Source organism: Vanderwaltozyma polyspora, genomic scaffold (assembly GCF_000150035.1).
Source record: "Vanderwaltozyma polyspora DSM 70294 KpolScaffold250 genomic scaffold, whole genome shotgun sequence".
Classification (NCBI taxonomy): domain Eukaryota; kingdom Fungi; phylum Ascomycota; class Saccharomycetes; order Saccharomycetales; family Saccharomycetaceae; genus Vanderwaltozyma; species Vanderwaltozyma polyspora.
Window position 1 is genome coordinate 1 of NW_001834516.1, and position 14,343 is coordinate 14,343.

General features: G+C 34.1%; 6 protein-coding genes and 1 pseudogene across 6 annotated transcripts; 2 read left to right on the forward strand and 5 right to left on the reverse strand.

Annotated features, from left to right (window-relative positions):
- Positions 1 to 562: 562 nt before the first annotated feature.
- Kpol_250p1 (bZIP transcription factor) lies at positions 563 to 1,303 on the reverse strand (the record flags this gene model as incomplete). The annotated part of the gene is made up of 1 exon (XM_001642300.1): positions 563 to 1,303. One exon carries the CDS (start codon positions 1,301 to 1,303, stop codon positions 563 to 565), a length of 741 nt encoding a protein of 246 aa, XP_001642350.1.
- A 3,148-nt stretch (positions 1,304 to 4,451) lies between these two features.
- On the reverse strand, positions 4,452 to 5,279 carry Kpol_250p2 (Tkp3 protein; the record flags this gene model as incomplete). The annotated part of the gene is made up of 1 exon (XM_001642301.1): positions 4,452 to 5,279. One exon carries the CDS (start codon positions 5,277 to 5,279, stop codon positions 4,452 to 4,454), a length of 828 nt encoding a protein of 275 aa, XP_001642351.1.
- Positions 5,280 to 6,332: 1,053 nt separating this feature from the next.
- On the reverse strand, positions 6,333 to 6,992 carry Kpol_250p3 (Tkp3 protein; the record flags this gene model as incomplete). The annotated part of the gene is made up of 1 exon (XM_001642302.1): positions 6,333 to 6,992. One exon carries the CDS (start codon positions 6,990 to 6,992, stop codon positions 6,333 to 6,335), a length of 660 nt encoding a protein of 219 aa, XP_001642352.1.
- A 121-nt stretch (positions 6,993 to 7,113) lies between these two features.
- Positions 7,114 to 7,902, reverse strand: Kpol_250p4 (Tkp3 protein; the record flags this gene model as incomplete). The annotated part of the gene is made up of 1 exon (XM_001642303.1): positions 7,114 to 7,902. The coding sequence occupies one exon, from the start codon at positions 7,900 to 7,902 to the stop codon at positions 7,114 to 7,116; it is 789 nt and encodes a 262-aa protein (XP_001642353.1).
- On the reverse strand, positions 7,886 to 9,115 carry Kpol_250p5 (Tkp3 protein; the record flags this gene model as incomplete). Its single annotated transcript, XM_001642304.1, has 1 exon — positions 7,886 to 9,115. The coding sequence occupies one exon, from the start codon at positions 9,113 to 9,115 to the stop codon at positions 7,886 to 7,888; it is 1,230 nt and encodes a 409-aa protein (XP_001642354.1).
- Positions 9,116 to 11,046: 1,931 nt separating this feature from the next.
- On the forward strand, positions 11,047 to 11,880 carry Kpol_250p6 (AGL178W family transposase; the record flags this gene model as incomplete). The annotated part of the gene is made up of 1 exon (XM_001642305.1): positions 11,047 to 11,880. One exon carries the CDS (start codon positions 11,047 to 11,049, stop codon positions 11,878 to 11,880), a length of 834 nt encoding a protein of 277 aa, XP_001642355.1.
- Positions 11,881 to 12,378: 498 nt separating this feature from the next.
- On the forward strand, positions 12,379 to 13,889 carry Kpol_250p7pseudo (annotated as a pseudogene).
- The last annotated feature ends 454 nt before the right edge of the window (positions 13,890 to 14,343 follow it).

Consider the following 14,343-nt stretch of genomic DNA (forward strand, 5'->3'; position numbering starts at 1 on the left):
AAGAAAAACGTAAAATCGAATATAAACAAGAGGAAATATTTGGTAAAATTGATAATAAACTTACCGATAAATTCATTGAGAAATTTCCAATCAAATTAAAAACAAGATCTGATAACGGTAATTGGTTTTACGAAGGAAATTCAAGATATTTCCATAAAATAAAGGGGAATGTATATTTTAGTATCAAAAACAAGAATAGTAATAACAATTCGAATCCTAAGAATCGATTAGCAGTTAGTGATGATAACGTCGTTCAACCAGTAGACTTAATTGGACGTAAACATATATTTCGTAGATGGAAAAATGATACATGTAGTGAAAAGTTAATACAACAGTATATGTCACCGATGATAAATTCCAAGACTGCTTTCTCATAATAGAGTAGCATTAGTAGCTTTAGTTAAAAACAAAAAAACACGTAACATTATTAATTAAACCTCCAAGACCATTTTTATTTGTCATTTATATAAATTAATTTATATATTCATTTTAAAGTGAATCTATGCATGCATATGCTGTGTCATCAATCCTATTTTGATGACAAGTACGATTTAGTATATATTTAAAAAGAAGATGTACTTTTCTTCCTGATTTGATAAAGTAATTCATTTGATTTCATTTCGTTTACCCTATTTAAACGATTTTTCCAGTACTTATTTTCTTCTGTCAATTCATCAATTTTTAAATTTAAGTTTTTAATTTCAACATTTAAACTATCTAGTTTTGCTAAACTTTCCGAATATTTTTGTTTTCTTCTTAATCTAAACCTTGCACTTGCCTCTGTATTTCTTCTTCTTTTCTCCAGTAATGCTAAATAATCTTCATTATTTATCTCTTGAGACTCCTCATTCTTTATTGGGATCTCATCATCTTCATCGTTGTCGTCTTCACCATCATTGTCTTCTTCATCGTCATTATCGTCTTCATCATCGACATCATCATCGACTTCTTTTTCCACGTCTTCACCGTCGTCTTTATAATCATCTTCATCATCTTCATCATCAACATGTGACTTATAATGCAAAGATATAATAGCTTGTCCTTGTATAACATCTGCTTCATTTTTTTTATTTATGCTTTCAGTTTGATAGGTATATTTGCTGTCATTGATATTTTCATCAATATCACAAGAATTTAATGTTGACGAGATAGAAACGTTCTTGTTTATTGCATTAATTATTTCTTCTGAATTATCTCTGCTGATCAATAATAGAGAAAGCAATTGTGAACCTAACTCTACATCTGTTTTAATTAAATTTTGCACAGTTTCAGTGACGGCACTTGAGTTTAGCTTTGACATCATAATTTGTTTTCAATTTTGACTGAAAAATTATTTGCAATTATATACATGAACTAATCTATCAATTGATCTTGATGAATAAATTTTCTAGACAACCAGTACGAATTAATTTTACTTAATATATACAGAAAGCCAATAAATGCTTGTTGTTGAGAATAAAGAACCAAACCAACGTCAAGAGAGAGTGAGAGAGAGGATACGAAGAGAATACAAAATGGAACAAGCTGATCTGATTATTCATCATTCCATCCACAGATCAATGAAATAGAACATCTAAAAGCTTCCATTTATATATATTCTGTTTCGAAACGTTAAACGATTCAAATATCAACTACACCTTGTAAGACCCTTTTTCTTTTACCAATATAAGTATTACTTGAAATGTGAAGTCAACAGTGGTGGATAGGTAATATGAAAGTAATTCTCAAAAAATTTCACAACAAGGAGAGTTCAGATATATGTTGTCCCAGTAACGATATTAACAACAACAACAACAACAGTATATTAGAAAGTGAACTGGGTTATTAGAATAATGGGAATCCAAATTTCATTGCATTATAATGGAATGGTACAAGAAATGACACCACCGTTTGGTCACGAGCCAAAGAAAGAAGGAATCCATGCATGCTACACACACATTTTACTAAACTTAACACAAAAATCACAGTTCTTCGATTGAAGGTTACATCATTACTATTGTAGTAATTTCGTTATCTTTTGATCTTTTGATCAATATCTATATCTATATCTTTTAATGCCTCCCTATATTTTTCCTCCCCAACAGAAACGAAAATTCTGATTCATAAAATCGAACATTTTAAACAAGAAATGTGTTTTACAATTTTACCATTTTTCTAAGCTTGATTGATCTATTCACCTCAACGGCAATTCTACTATAGATTATTGTTGTTATTATTACTAGTATTATATTTTTTGATGCCACACACACTAGCTTGAACCAAGTCAATTATAAATTTAAATTTAAATTTAAAGTAGTATACTTGCCTTGCAATTTGTAAATTCAACAGATACATATTCGTACACACTCACTATACTTGAAACATAGATGCATATACCAGACATACATACGTTACTAAAATTTATCAGATCGGTAGATAGATAGGTCAGGTTGATAGATAGAAGATAAAAGGAATTGGTAAGAAGGACAGTTTTGCTTACTTAGTGAATCATCCATACGAGATTTGAAATCATTTTAGATTCTGTGATTATCAAAGCTCTTTCAAAGAAGCCCAAAAGAAGTGCGAGAGACCAAGTAGGAACTTCAACACTATGCAGTTGTGGTGGTGGATGTGTAATTCTGGATGTGGTGGTGGTGGCTTTTTTTTATTGTTTTTTGACATCTTGATTTCACTTTTTTGCTTCGTCTTGTTCTTGTTCTTGTTCTTGTTCTTCATCTTCTTCTTGTGGTTGAGTTAGTCGATGCGATGAGATGATGATGAGGTTGGCAAGGACTTATAATTAATTGTGAGAAATTTTTTGTTGAAGAAAGGGAGCAGAGCAAGCAACACTCACCAGAAGAAGAAGGAGCCGGTTACGGTGGCATAAAGAACAATAATAGCAATAAGAGATGTATGTATGGATGAGAATTGAGAGCGATAACGAATCACCACCACCAGCAAATAAGTTGACAGAGACAGTATAGTGAACATAGTGGATGTGTTTGACTTGACTGTATTGGTGTGGTTTTCCCGAGTCTAAGAGTGAAGAGGAAGTGGTGGAAAGGGGAACCTGTTTAGTTCAGAGAAAATGTATGGTTGTCTCTTTTGCCGTATTGTATGCATGTGTGTATGTGATGAGTCAAACAAAGAAAGGGAAGATTCATGGGAAAAACACAACACAACATAAAACAGACTAAGCAAGTCAAGGTGAGCAAGACAGAAAGAAAGAACAAAGCATCAGAAACAAGAGCTTTGTCGAGATTTCAAGAAGTTACCATTTTCTCATTACTTTTTTCCAGGCGTGGCAAGTATACTATGCCAATTGTCTCTAGTATACTGTGTGAAACGAAACTGCCCCCATGCAGGTCGGAGTGAAGTGAAGTGAAGTGAAGTGAACTGGAGTGGAGTAGACGAGATGGATTGGATTACAAGGATTATTATACATTTTTCTTAATATCTAGGATCTATTTCTTTTTTAGTCAAGTGTTGAAAAAAACATCTAGTTAGGTTTGAAGATAGTAGGAAAAGTGGTATTGGATTGCTGTTTCCAACAAACATAAAAAAGTAAAACAATGAAAATGAAAATGAAAACTTAAGCAGACGACGACTAACAGGGAATTGGTAAGTAAATGGTTAGTTAGTACTTGTATTGGTTGAAATTCTGTGTAATTTTTTTTAACGTTTGTAGTATGTGCGACAGAAACTTTAGCAAAACTGTGTTATTTTTACGAGTTCGTTTTGAGCTTTTATCGACAATCAACACTCTAATCTAACTACCATGCTAGTCCACAGTTTATCTGTATTTCTTGTGCTTGCTGTGTGCAAGAAAAAAAATAAAAAACACATACTATCAGGAGAAGATTGGAAACAAATAATTTTAGATCTTTTTGCTTTTCCCATTCTATTCTGTTTGCAATACAGTTGTCTTTACGGCAACAAACGTTATCTCTACCGATAGGCAGAAAGACACTTTTCACTTTAGAGGGAGGGACCAGCATAATGGGGGGGGGGGAGTGCGTAAAGAGATGTTGCTGGAACTGTTTTTGGGCATCTACTCATTCATCTTAAATCTTGCGTTGGGATAGTGTAGTAAGTAAAATAAAATAAATCTCAAACTATTACCCTTTTCTTTAGCTAGAAGTCGGGTAACATAACGTGATTACTCTACCATGATCACATGATCGTATACCTTTGTATTCTTTGTTGCGAATTTTTTAGTTGTAGATATCTAATAATTGTACGTTGAATAAAAGCTTTTATGGTTTTTATTCTATTCTATTCGTCTATTTGGTAGTAGACTAGTACTGTTAATAAGTATATTTATTAATTAAAGAGTTCTATATTCTCTTTCTAATGTACAAAGTAACCACTATTTGAAACAATAATATACGATTGTTTCAAATAGTGGTTACTGGTATTCTTTATACGTGTGAAAGATAGTAACACGTATTATCTAGAATCATAGCTCTTTGCTAATTTCCTATTGAGCTATGTCGAAACAATACAAATATCGGCGGCTTTGAAGAGTAGCTTTCCTTATCACCATGCACTCGTGTATATTCAGCCGCAGTTCGGATGGGTGAGCCATAGTAGCTATAAGCAGGTTTCAATTTCGAGCCATCATAGGTCGCTTTCCTTACCTTTCCATCTCTGTCTTGTAGCTTATAAGTATTCTTAGCTACAACTTCTTCGATGTGGTATGGTCCATCCCAAGTTGATTCGAACGTATTCTTCTTTATACGGAGTCGATAAACTGTTTCGCCGCGGGTGTAAGGCACATAATTATCTGTGTCTTTTCTCGCATTCTTTAACAGCTCTCGAATCTTAATTCGTTCGTCTGTCGTTTTAAGACGAATGGCTTTCGTTTTTATATGACTCATTAAAGCTAGATGTGCTTGCTCTTGGTTAGCCATATTCTCCCCAGGTTCATCATCTTCTTTTTGGATAAGACTGCGTATTGTTTGTTGGAAATCAACGGCAATGTCCTCACTAGGGAGACCAAGTGCTATTTCTCTAGGTGCATATCCATAAAGCATCTTTGTGCTATTGACAATATTGGCTGCAACGAAAAGGTTAGCTACCCATTTATCAAAGGTAGGGTCTAATTTCTTCAAAACTTCCTTAATCATTTTAACACTTCGTTCAGCTTTGGAGTTACCTCTAGGATGGTAGGAGGAACTCTGATAATATTTAAGTTTCAGGCTTCTAGCCACCTCTGGTATAATGGTATTCGCGAATTGTCGGCCATTATCCGTTATTAACATATGGGGACATCCAAATGTAGCATAAATTGTTCTCATTATTTCATATACACTTTGGAAAGTCTGTTCTCGTAGCGGTTTAACGATTATAAGGTTTGATGTATAATCAGCTGCCAGAAGGAAATATTTGTATCCATTATTGTCTTTTAACGGCCCAGCAAAATCTAAATGTCAACGGCTAAAAACAGGGATTCGATGAATCTCAGGTAATTCAATGGGAAGCTCACGGAACTTTTGATAAGTCTTGCAACGGGGACACTGTTTTACAACATCAAGTAGGAGAAGATTCGAATTTGGATTCCATAATTTCTGGTCGTGCATGGCCAGTTGCAATACATGATGAGTACAGTGATATAGTTCATGTAGCTTGGTAGCTACTTCGATATAGTCATTGTCAATGACAACACGATACAGAACTAAATCCAGGTTAATATAATGAAGGTCCGAAATATAAAGAAATTGTCGATGACTTTTGAGAACAGGTGTCGTATATTCTGAGCTTTCTCGGCTAGAATGGTCTGTATTTGAATTAATTGCGACATCGTTAAAGAATTTACATTCTCCACGGCGTATTCAGGATCCAAAGGTTCTTCAGGTTCAGAAGAATTAATAGTGGAAGTAGTGGTAGGGGTAGTGTCAGTAGAAGACGGAACAGTAGGTATCGGATTATTGATATTTGTAATGGGATTGGTTTCCGGGTGATCATCAGCAGGGGTATCTGGATGTTCTGTGGCTGAATTTATATTCAGTGATGAAAGTTCCGTGACGGATAAATCAATAGCATCTTTTTGTAAGCTATCGAGATCCAGCTCTGGTTGATCGTTCAAACCTAAGCGGCTTAAGTAGTCTGCCAAGACGTTCTTTGCGCCAGGGAGGTATTTCCATTTTAGTCGATGTCCATTCAACAAATCGAGGTACTTAGTAAAACGCGGATGTGTATTACGATCGGAGTTGCCGATACTGATGATGCCTTTATTGTCCGTATATATGGTTATGTCAGAAGATAACACTAAATTTCCTTTTTCCAATGTGTGTAAAACAGCAAATAGTTCTCGTTCGACAGTAGAATAACGCTGTTGGGTAGGGGTAAAGCTAACCGAGAGTAATGTAATTGGAAATAGGTGTCTGTTTATTATTATGAATTTCTGGTTGAAAAATTATGGATGCACCACCTGTTAAGCTGGCATCGGAAAATATCACAGTTGGAGCAGTAGGGTCAAATAGTTTTAAAGTAAGAGATCTAGCGATCCATTCCTTCAGATGGTTAAGTGGAGGTGTTGACGTGTGAGTGATTTCTTTCACATGAGGTAGTGTAGTATGTATTTTTGGATCGATCATAGCGTAGAATGGACGTAGATGTTCCGAAGCTTCAGGTATAAAGTTCCGTAAATAATTAATGAAACCAACGAGCTTTAGAATGCTTTCTTTTGTCGTAGGAAGTTCCCATTTACGAATCGCTTCAATTTTGGATGGTTCTATAGCAATACGATCAGCAGAAATTTCATAACCAAGGAATGTGACTTTATCAGAAGCTAATTGAAGTTTCTCTTCGCTAATTGATAAGCCGTTCTTCTTAAGTGCTTGAAATAGTTTTAAAACAATCTGATGATGGTCAGTTACGGATTTTGAAGCGATAATGATGTCATCATAGTAGTAGCGTATTACGGTAGAAGTGGATGTAGATATCTCGTCAATAATCCGCTGAATAAATTCACCCCACCAATATGGAGCCGAGGCTAAGCCATATGGCATTCGTGTAAACTTGTACGTGCCAAATTCGGTTATAATACCGAGTTTATCACCAGATAGTGGTAATTGTTGATATGCTTTACGAATATCAAACGCGGAGAAAACAGTATGATTGGATAGTTCACTAAGAATGGATTGTGTAGTAGGAATCGGACGAGGTAGGAATCGGACGAGGTGTGAATTGTAAGTACTTATTTACTTTCCTCAAATCTGTAATAATCCGGATTTTCTCTGAGGACTGTTGCAAAGCAAATACAGGGCTAACTGCGACGACTTCTTCAGGTGATAATGGTTTTATAAGACCATTCTCGAGTGATTGATCGACATATTTCCGAATAGCCTCACGACGTAATCCGCTAGCAAAATATGCTTTAGGAGTGGTATAAGGGAAATTAATTAAGGAAATATGAGCAGTAAATTTGTGTTTAAGGTCCATCGAGAAATTGGAAGAAAATACTTCAGCAAATTCATGCTTCAGTTGAGTTAGAAATGGTATTTTCTCGATTTTTAATAGTGTGTTAGTAGCAGAAATACCTGGGAAATGTGTAACATCGATGGTAGTATCTTGGATTGTTAGGGATTCATCCTTCGGAGATAAATGGTAATGTAGTTTCTTCAATAAAGGTTTACCTAATATAATGTGAGACCTTTTCTGAGGAATGACATAAAACCATTCGGTTATTTTGGCATTACCAATTTGAATTGTTAAATAAATTTGTGTGGTAATAATGAGAGAAACACCAAAGGCAGGTGTTGCTGTAAGTGAAGGACATGTTCTAGTTGATCCTTTTGAAATGGAAAGGTTCTTAAACTGGATGTGGTCGTTGTTTTTCCATAAATATGAATATGTAAAATTTGCGTCTGCACCAGTGTCAAGAACGATTAAGTTCTTTTCTTTAGGGATGCCTCGCATCTAAGGAGTTAACCTCAAATACAGAAGTAGGTTCGATATTGTCGTCTAAATTACTGAGTGACTCCAATGAATAAGTACCTTCGTCATCAAAAACAAATTCAGAATCATCAGTTTCGTCATCGTCGTCGGTTGAGACATTATGGTTTGCGGTTTCCAAAACATTAACCTTCATATCGGCTATGTTCGATTTCTTGTAACGTCTTATTCTGGAAGAACACTTTTCACACTTACATTTGGTACAGAAACCCCTCTTCATGTAAGGTTTAATGGTTCCAGAACACTTAGGACAAGAACAATTAGAGCAATAAAAGGTGGCAGTCGAAACTTTGGGTTTGCGATGAGAAGCTGAGAAAGAAGTGGATTGCGATCTCTGAATAGCGAATAAAGGAGCTGAGTTACTCTTTCCATAGTTACCTTGGAGAACGAACCATATTGGGATATTGGTCGTAACATAATTGTGTAAATCAATAAAATTATGTATCTCGTTTAGGTTAGGACCTGGAATCGGAGAATTCTCAGTCATCAGGATATCATGAATCTTAGTACTAACGATTGCTAGTGTAGAGGCTCCTTTTACCGCTTTACCTTTACGGATCAGTTTGACAAAGTAGTCTCTAGCTACATCTCCAGCCTTAGGATAAAATTGAGATATTTCGCGCAAACACTGGTGTGTTTTGGCGTTAAAATCGAAGGTTTGGAAAAGCTTAAAAATAGCTGTTGTCCAGTCCACAATCAACCCTCTTTGGTCTGTTAGATAACTACGAACATCATCTTGGCAACATGAGTATAGAACCTCTTCCCAGTCTTGGAAGCGGATATGTTTGCCCACTAAAGACCCTTGTATATTCATTAGAATACGACCTGGATCGTCAAGATGTTCCTCTTTTAGAGTGATGTCGTTAGAATTTGGTAATGAAACGTCACTATAATTCTTGTTGCAATTTGTAAGCAATCCATGACTTCCATAGATGATTAAGTGCGGAAAGTGCTTTCCAACTCTAGCCAAAATCTCATTTGGAGATGGGTATTTTGATCCAGAATTGTTGGTTTCCTTGGAGTTGATTTTCTCATCCATTTGGAATAATTTCTTTTCGACAGATTCTTCAAATCGTTTAAGTTCAGCTTCGTCGATATTGAATCTCTTCTCGAAATTCTTTCCGGTTTCTCCTAAATTTTTAATGTCTTCTTCTTCTTTGACAATATGGCTTCTCATTTCTTCTTCAGTTCTTTGAAGGTTAGAAAACCGAAATTGAAACCAGATTATATCTATTATGGTTCACCCATCCGAACTGCTGCTGAATATACACTAGTATATGGTGACAGAGAAAGAAAGTATTACTTGAATACATTAGGGGATATTGATGAATTCATATCAAAAAGAACCTAAGGAAAGCTACTCTTCAAAGCCGCCGATATTTGTATTGTTTCGACATATCTTCATACGAATTGCTTGTATAATCTATGACACCAGATAATATTTGTTATTACCGTTGACATTTATAAAAACTAATAGTAGTTACTTAGTACATTAGAAGAAGAGGATATAGAACTCTTTAATTAATAAATATACTTATTAACAGTACTAGTCTACTACCAAATAGACGAATAGAATAAAAGCAAGTCCAAACACTTATTCTACGTACAATTATTAGATGTCTATAAATTAAGAATTGATAACAAAGAATACACCTTGTCGCGTCCTATATGTCATTGAAGTCTCTGGTGTCAGAGTCTTATCGTGTCGTTTCTAATGGAGATATATCTTGGAGAAATAGAACAGTGTATTTCTATAATAAGACCATCTTTTGATCAGTACAGAACGTATGTAACAAGATATTCTTTTTCCTGTCCTAAATATGAAAGCTCAAATAAAACAAAAAGAATTTCCTGCAAATATTATGCAAAAATCTATCCGGTTATAGGAGCAAAAGAATATCAAGTGTAATTTGAACCAATCTTATAAACACCTTCAAATTAGTCAAATATATCCATTCTTGAATATACTTTAACATATTTGTACAAGTGACAAGAGTTTGGGAAGAAGTCAAATTAAAAGACGTATAATAACAATGATTAGATATTGTGTGACTAGTTTATTCTTCAAATATAGATTCAATTTCCAACAAAAAGAAATTGTTTTGCTCATAAATTCACAATGCATCTTTTTATACTGTAAGTAATCAAAATGAATTAATTGAGAAACCTATTTCATATATATTGTAATTCCATTATTCCTCAAATAGATATCCTATATTAAGTCAACTATTGTAATATTGTATAATTACCTGTCGTTTGGGTTTGTTCTGCCAGTAATGCCATGTACTACAACTATAATCCCGACAATATTGTTAATATAGTTACGTTACTCAACACAACTTTATTGCTATGTGTTATATATCTCTTCTCTTCTCTTCTCTTCTCTTAATATGACGACGAGCCAAGTGAGAATTGTATAGGATTGTTAAGATATTTATTTTGACATACTTTTATAAAAGAATATTCTTTAATTCTTCGAGTTGTTTTATTACAGATCGTTACAGAGTTAATCAGAGTTATTCGAATTTATACAGACATCATAATATTCAGAGGGGAAGCAATGGCTGAATCTTGATATTAGATACGTGTTTCTTAACTACAGACTTATTATATTACTTATACCTTTCATATATAATATTTAATATATAAACTAGTCTGAAATACCTAAATTAGATATTATATGAGCTTGGAAAGATGCCTTTATTTCTGTTGTTTATTCTGAATGTAAGATACTAGAATAATTCTTTAAAACCAATGTGACATCTGGAACATTCCAATAGTTTCTAATCATAAACCCTATTTGAAGCTGGCTGTGATTAGTTTAAAATCACGGGTATATTTTCTTAAAAGAAATAGGAATACCATCAGGTGAGAGTCCGATCAGATCAGAAAATAACTAGTGTCACAATACTTGAGACGAGAGAGATAAGGGAAATTGTATAAATAGACAAAGGTTTATATCAAAAATAATTTGCATTGGTTAGACTCTATAGAGAGTTGTCATTTAGATATAAATGAACTAGTCGTATTCTAATATGAATGGTGAAACGAAAGTATAGAAGATTTCGGTTTATTACCACATAGAGTAGTAATATAAAGCTATAAATCATGTCAAATGGAACAGCGAAAAAAGTAAGAATTTCTGAAGAAAAGATTGGAGGTCCAGTCACTGTCTCTGAAATATTTAGTGGACCAGATGATGGTATCAAGTTACAAACTTTTCTCGCAAATATTGCGTTACAGATCATTATAAGGCAACTTCAAAGCGATGATGAGAAAATAGCACTCATGTGTGATGGATTATATGGAAATGCTGCAGTATGGGCATTAGAATGGTATCACAGTACAAACGATCATAAATTTGAATTATTTAAGAAGCAATTCATTGAGCATTTTGCAGTTAAAGTTGATTATAATAAGATTATTAATCAATTGCTGGAAATGAAACAATCTACATTGGGATTGGAACAATATAATCTTAAATTTAATGAATATGTAAGGTTTTTTCCACCTGAAATAACAGTTCAGGATTTTTTGCTTTGTTTTTATCTCAGGGGTTTAGAAAATAGAACTGCTCAGTTAGTGTTATATGGTCAACCAAAAACACTCCTTGCAGCATGCAAAAGCGCAGAACAGATTAGATCATTTGACGAACTTCGGGGTATCGATATTAATAAAACTCATAAGAAAACTTTTTATGGAACTAATTCCGCTAATGGAATGATTGACCATAATCAAAAATCATTGAACATCTCTGCTGCTCCTGTTCTTTATAACTCACAGAGATTTAATAATCATAGTAGATCCAAGCAGAATATGAAATATGGAAAACAAAAAAAATATAATAACCGCCATAATGCACCAAAATGTTATGGATGTGGGAAAATGGGTCATTTGGTGAGATATTGTCCTGAAAAACCAACTAAGGAGGATTCTCCCTAATATTACAAAGAGAATAAAAGGGTTACAGGCTACCAATTTTAAACAAAGTTCGATTGTTGCTCCAAGTTTTCCAAATTGGCTCAATTCCACAAATAAGACATAAAATAAATAATTGCTCGCAAAATATTTTGTTGGATACAGTTTCGCCAACATCTTTTATCAGAAGAAACATTGCTCATCGATTAAACCTAATAATTAGAGAAAGCTCCTCTAGTTACTTTCAAGGGAGTTGCCTGAAATAAAACCGCATCTACTACAGAAACAGTTCAATTTGCTCTGAATTTAAAGGGTAAAGGTTATTCTATTCCAATTTATATCACATATAATATCATGATTGATATCTTTATTGGATTTCCAGTTTTTAAAAAATTTCCTGAGTTAATGAATTTAACGATTGCATCTCAAAATAATACGATATATACTATTGTTGAAGAGATGCAAGATAAAGGTGAAGAAGAATATGATCAGATTTTTGCAATTTATACAATTTTCCCTTAAGAAAATCATTCTTTTGAACAGATTCCCGAGTGGTTACGACTTAATTATAGGACAACAAGAAGGAACGACTTAACATCAAAATATTTAAATGTAGATGCCAATATCTTTCAGGATATAGTACTCAAAGAGGGTGTAAAGATTCTAAAATCACAACCATATAGGTTAACGCCAAAATTGGAAGGTGAAGTTAGTATTATACTTAAAGATCTTATTGGCAAGAAGTTTGTAGTACTTTATAAACCACCGCTTAATTCACCTATTATGATGGTTAAGATGAAGGGTTGGAGAAACAGATTGCATGCAAGTTATCGGAACTTAATCAAAGCTACTGTCAAAGATCTATTCCCTTCACCACTTAATGATCGGGCTCTAGCAAAAGTTGGTTCCGCATCTATATTTGATATTCTTGACTTACATAGTGGGTATCGTCGGTTCACTATGAAGGAACAGTATAGAGATAAGACAGAATTTGTCACTTTTAATGGTAAGTAGGAAAATACTGTGATGCCTTTTGGCTTAGTTAATGCACATATTCCATTTTTAAGGTACATAGCAGATCTATTCACATACTTGAATCTTGTAAATATATATTTGGATGACATATTAATATTTTCCAACACATCGAACGAACATTGGATTCATTTAGATATATTATAGGATAGATTAAAGAATGTTGGACTGATAACAAAGAAGAAGAGGCGCACCTTTGCAGCCGATGAAGTAGAGCATTTGGGATATAGCGTCGGAGTGAATGAAATTTATCCCATTTAAGACAAATACAAGGCCAAAAATAACTTTTTAATACCAAGAACTGTTAACGAAACACAAAAGATCTAGGCTTAATTAGTTCTTATAGAAGATTTATTCCTCATTGCCTAACTAAAACTGAGCCCATACAAATATACTTAACAGAACAGACAGAATGGTCTGACATGCAGAATAGGGTAGTGGAGGAATTGAAAAGGATTCTTTTGTCAGGGTCGGTGCTCCTTGCGGTCAGACCGAATATGTTGTACAGACTGACGATTGACGCCTCTAAGCATGGTGTCGATGCAGTCTTGGAAGAAGTGACAGAGACTTTTGGTCTGAAAGAACTTGTGGTATATTTCTCACACTCTTTGAAAGGATCAGAGATGAACTATCTTATAGGAGAGTTGGATTGACTGGGGATTATATTGACACTGAAACATTTTAAGTATCTACTACAGGGAAGACAATTTGTCTTGAGAACTGATCATGCAGGCCCATTGCCTATACGTAAGAAAGGCGAACTTTCCACAAAAGTATAGAGATGGTCAGATCTATTAGCAAATTTAGATATCGATTTGCAATATCTGTAAGGAAAGAAAAATGTAGTAGCCGATGCAATCTCAATAATTGAAGACGAGGATCTAAGAGGAAGAAGGAAGCTCTCTGAGGATGAAATCCATGTGTTAGATCTTGAGATTGAGATAGATCCAATAGAGTGGATTAGTGATTTGAAGGAGAAGACATTTAATGCAGCAGCGCTCACAGATGTTGTAATATTACCTTCTATCATTTCCTTTCACCATTAATCTTAAAATACAAGTTTTTCTTTTATCTCTAAGCGACAACTCCATATATAGTCTAACTAATACAATTAATTATGATATAAACCTTTGTCTATTTAAATAATTTCCTTTGTGCCCTAACTCTCTTTTGGTGACACTAATTATCTTCGGGTTGGTAATATTGTGCGATAAGGAATATTTAAAATAGAGTACTAGGAGGTTTTCTGGGGGAAATCCGAGATGGGGAAACATAAGTTCGATTAGACTGTAAATCAGGATGAGACATAGTTATGAGAGTGCGATTGAAGATTAGAAAAGAATTAATTTCTAGGTCTTGAATTTAAGCCACCTTATATACATTTGAAACCCAATAGTAAATGGGAGGGTATAAATGTCAATCCGGTTGATATTAAAGACATATAGCATGTTCGTG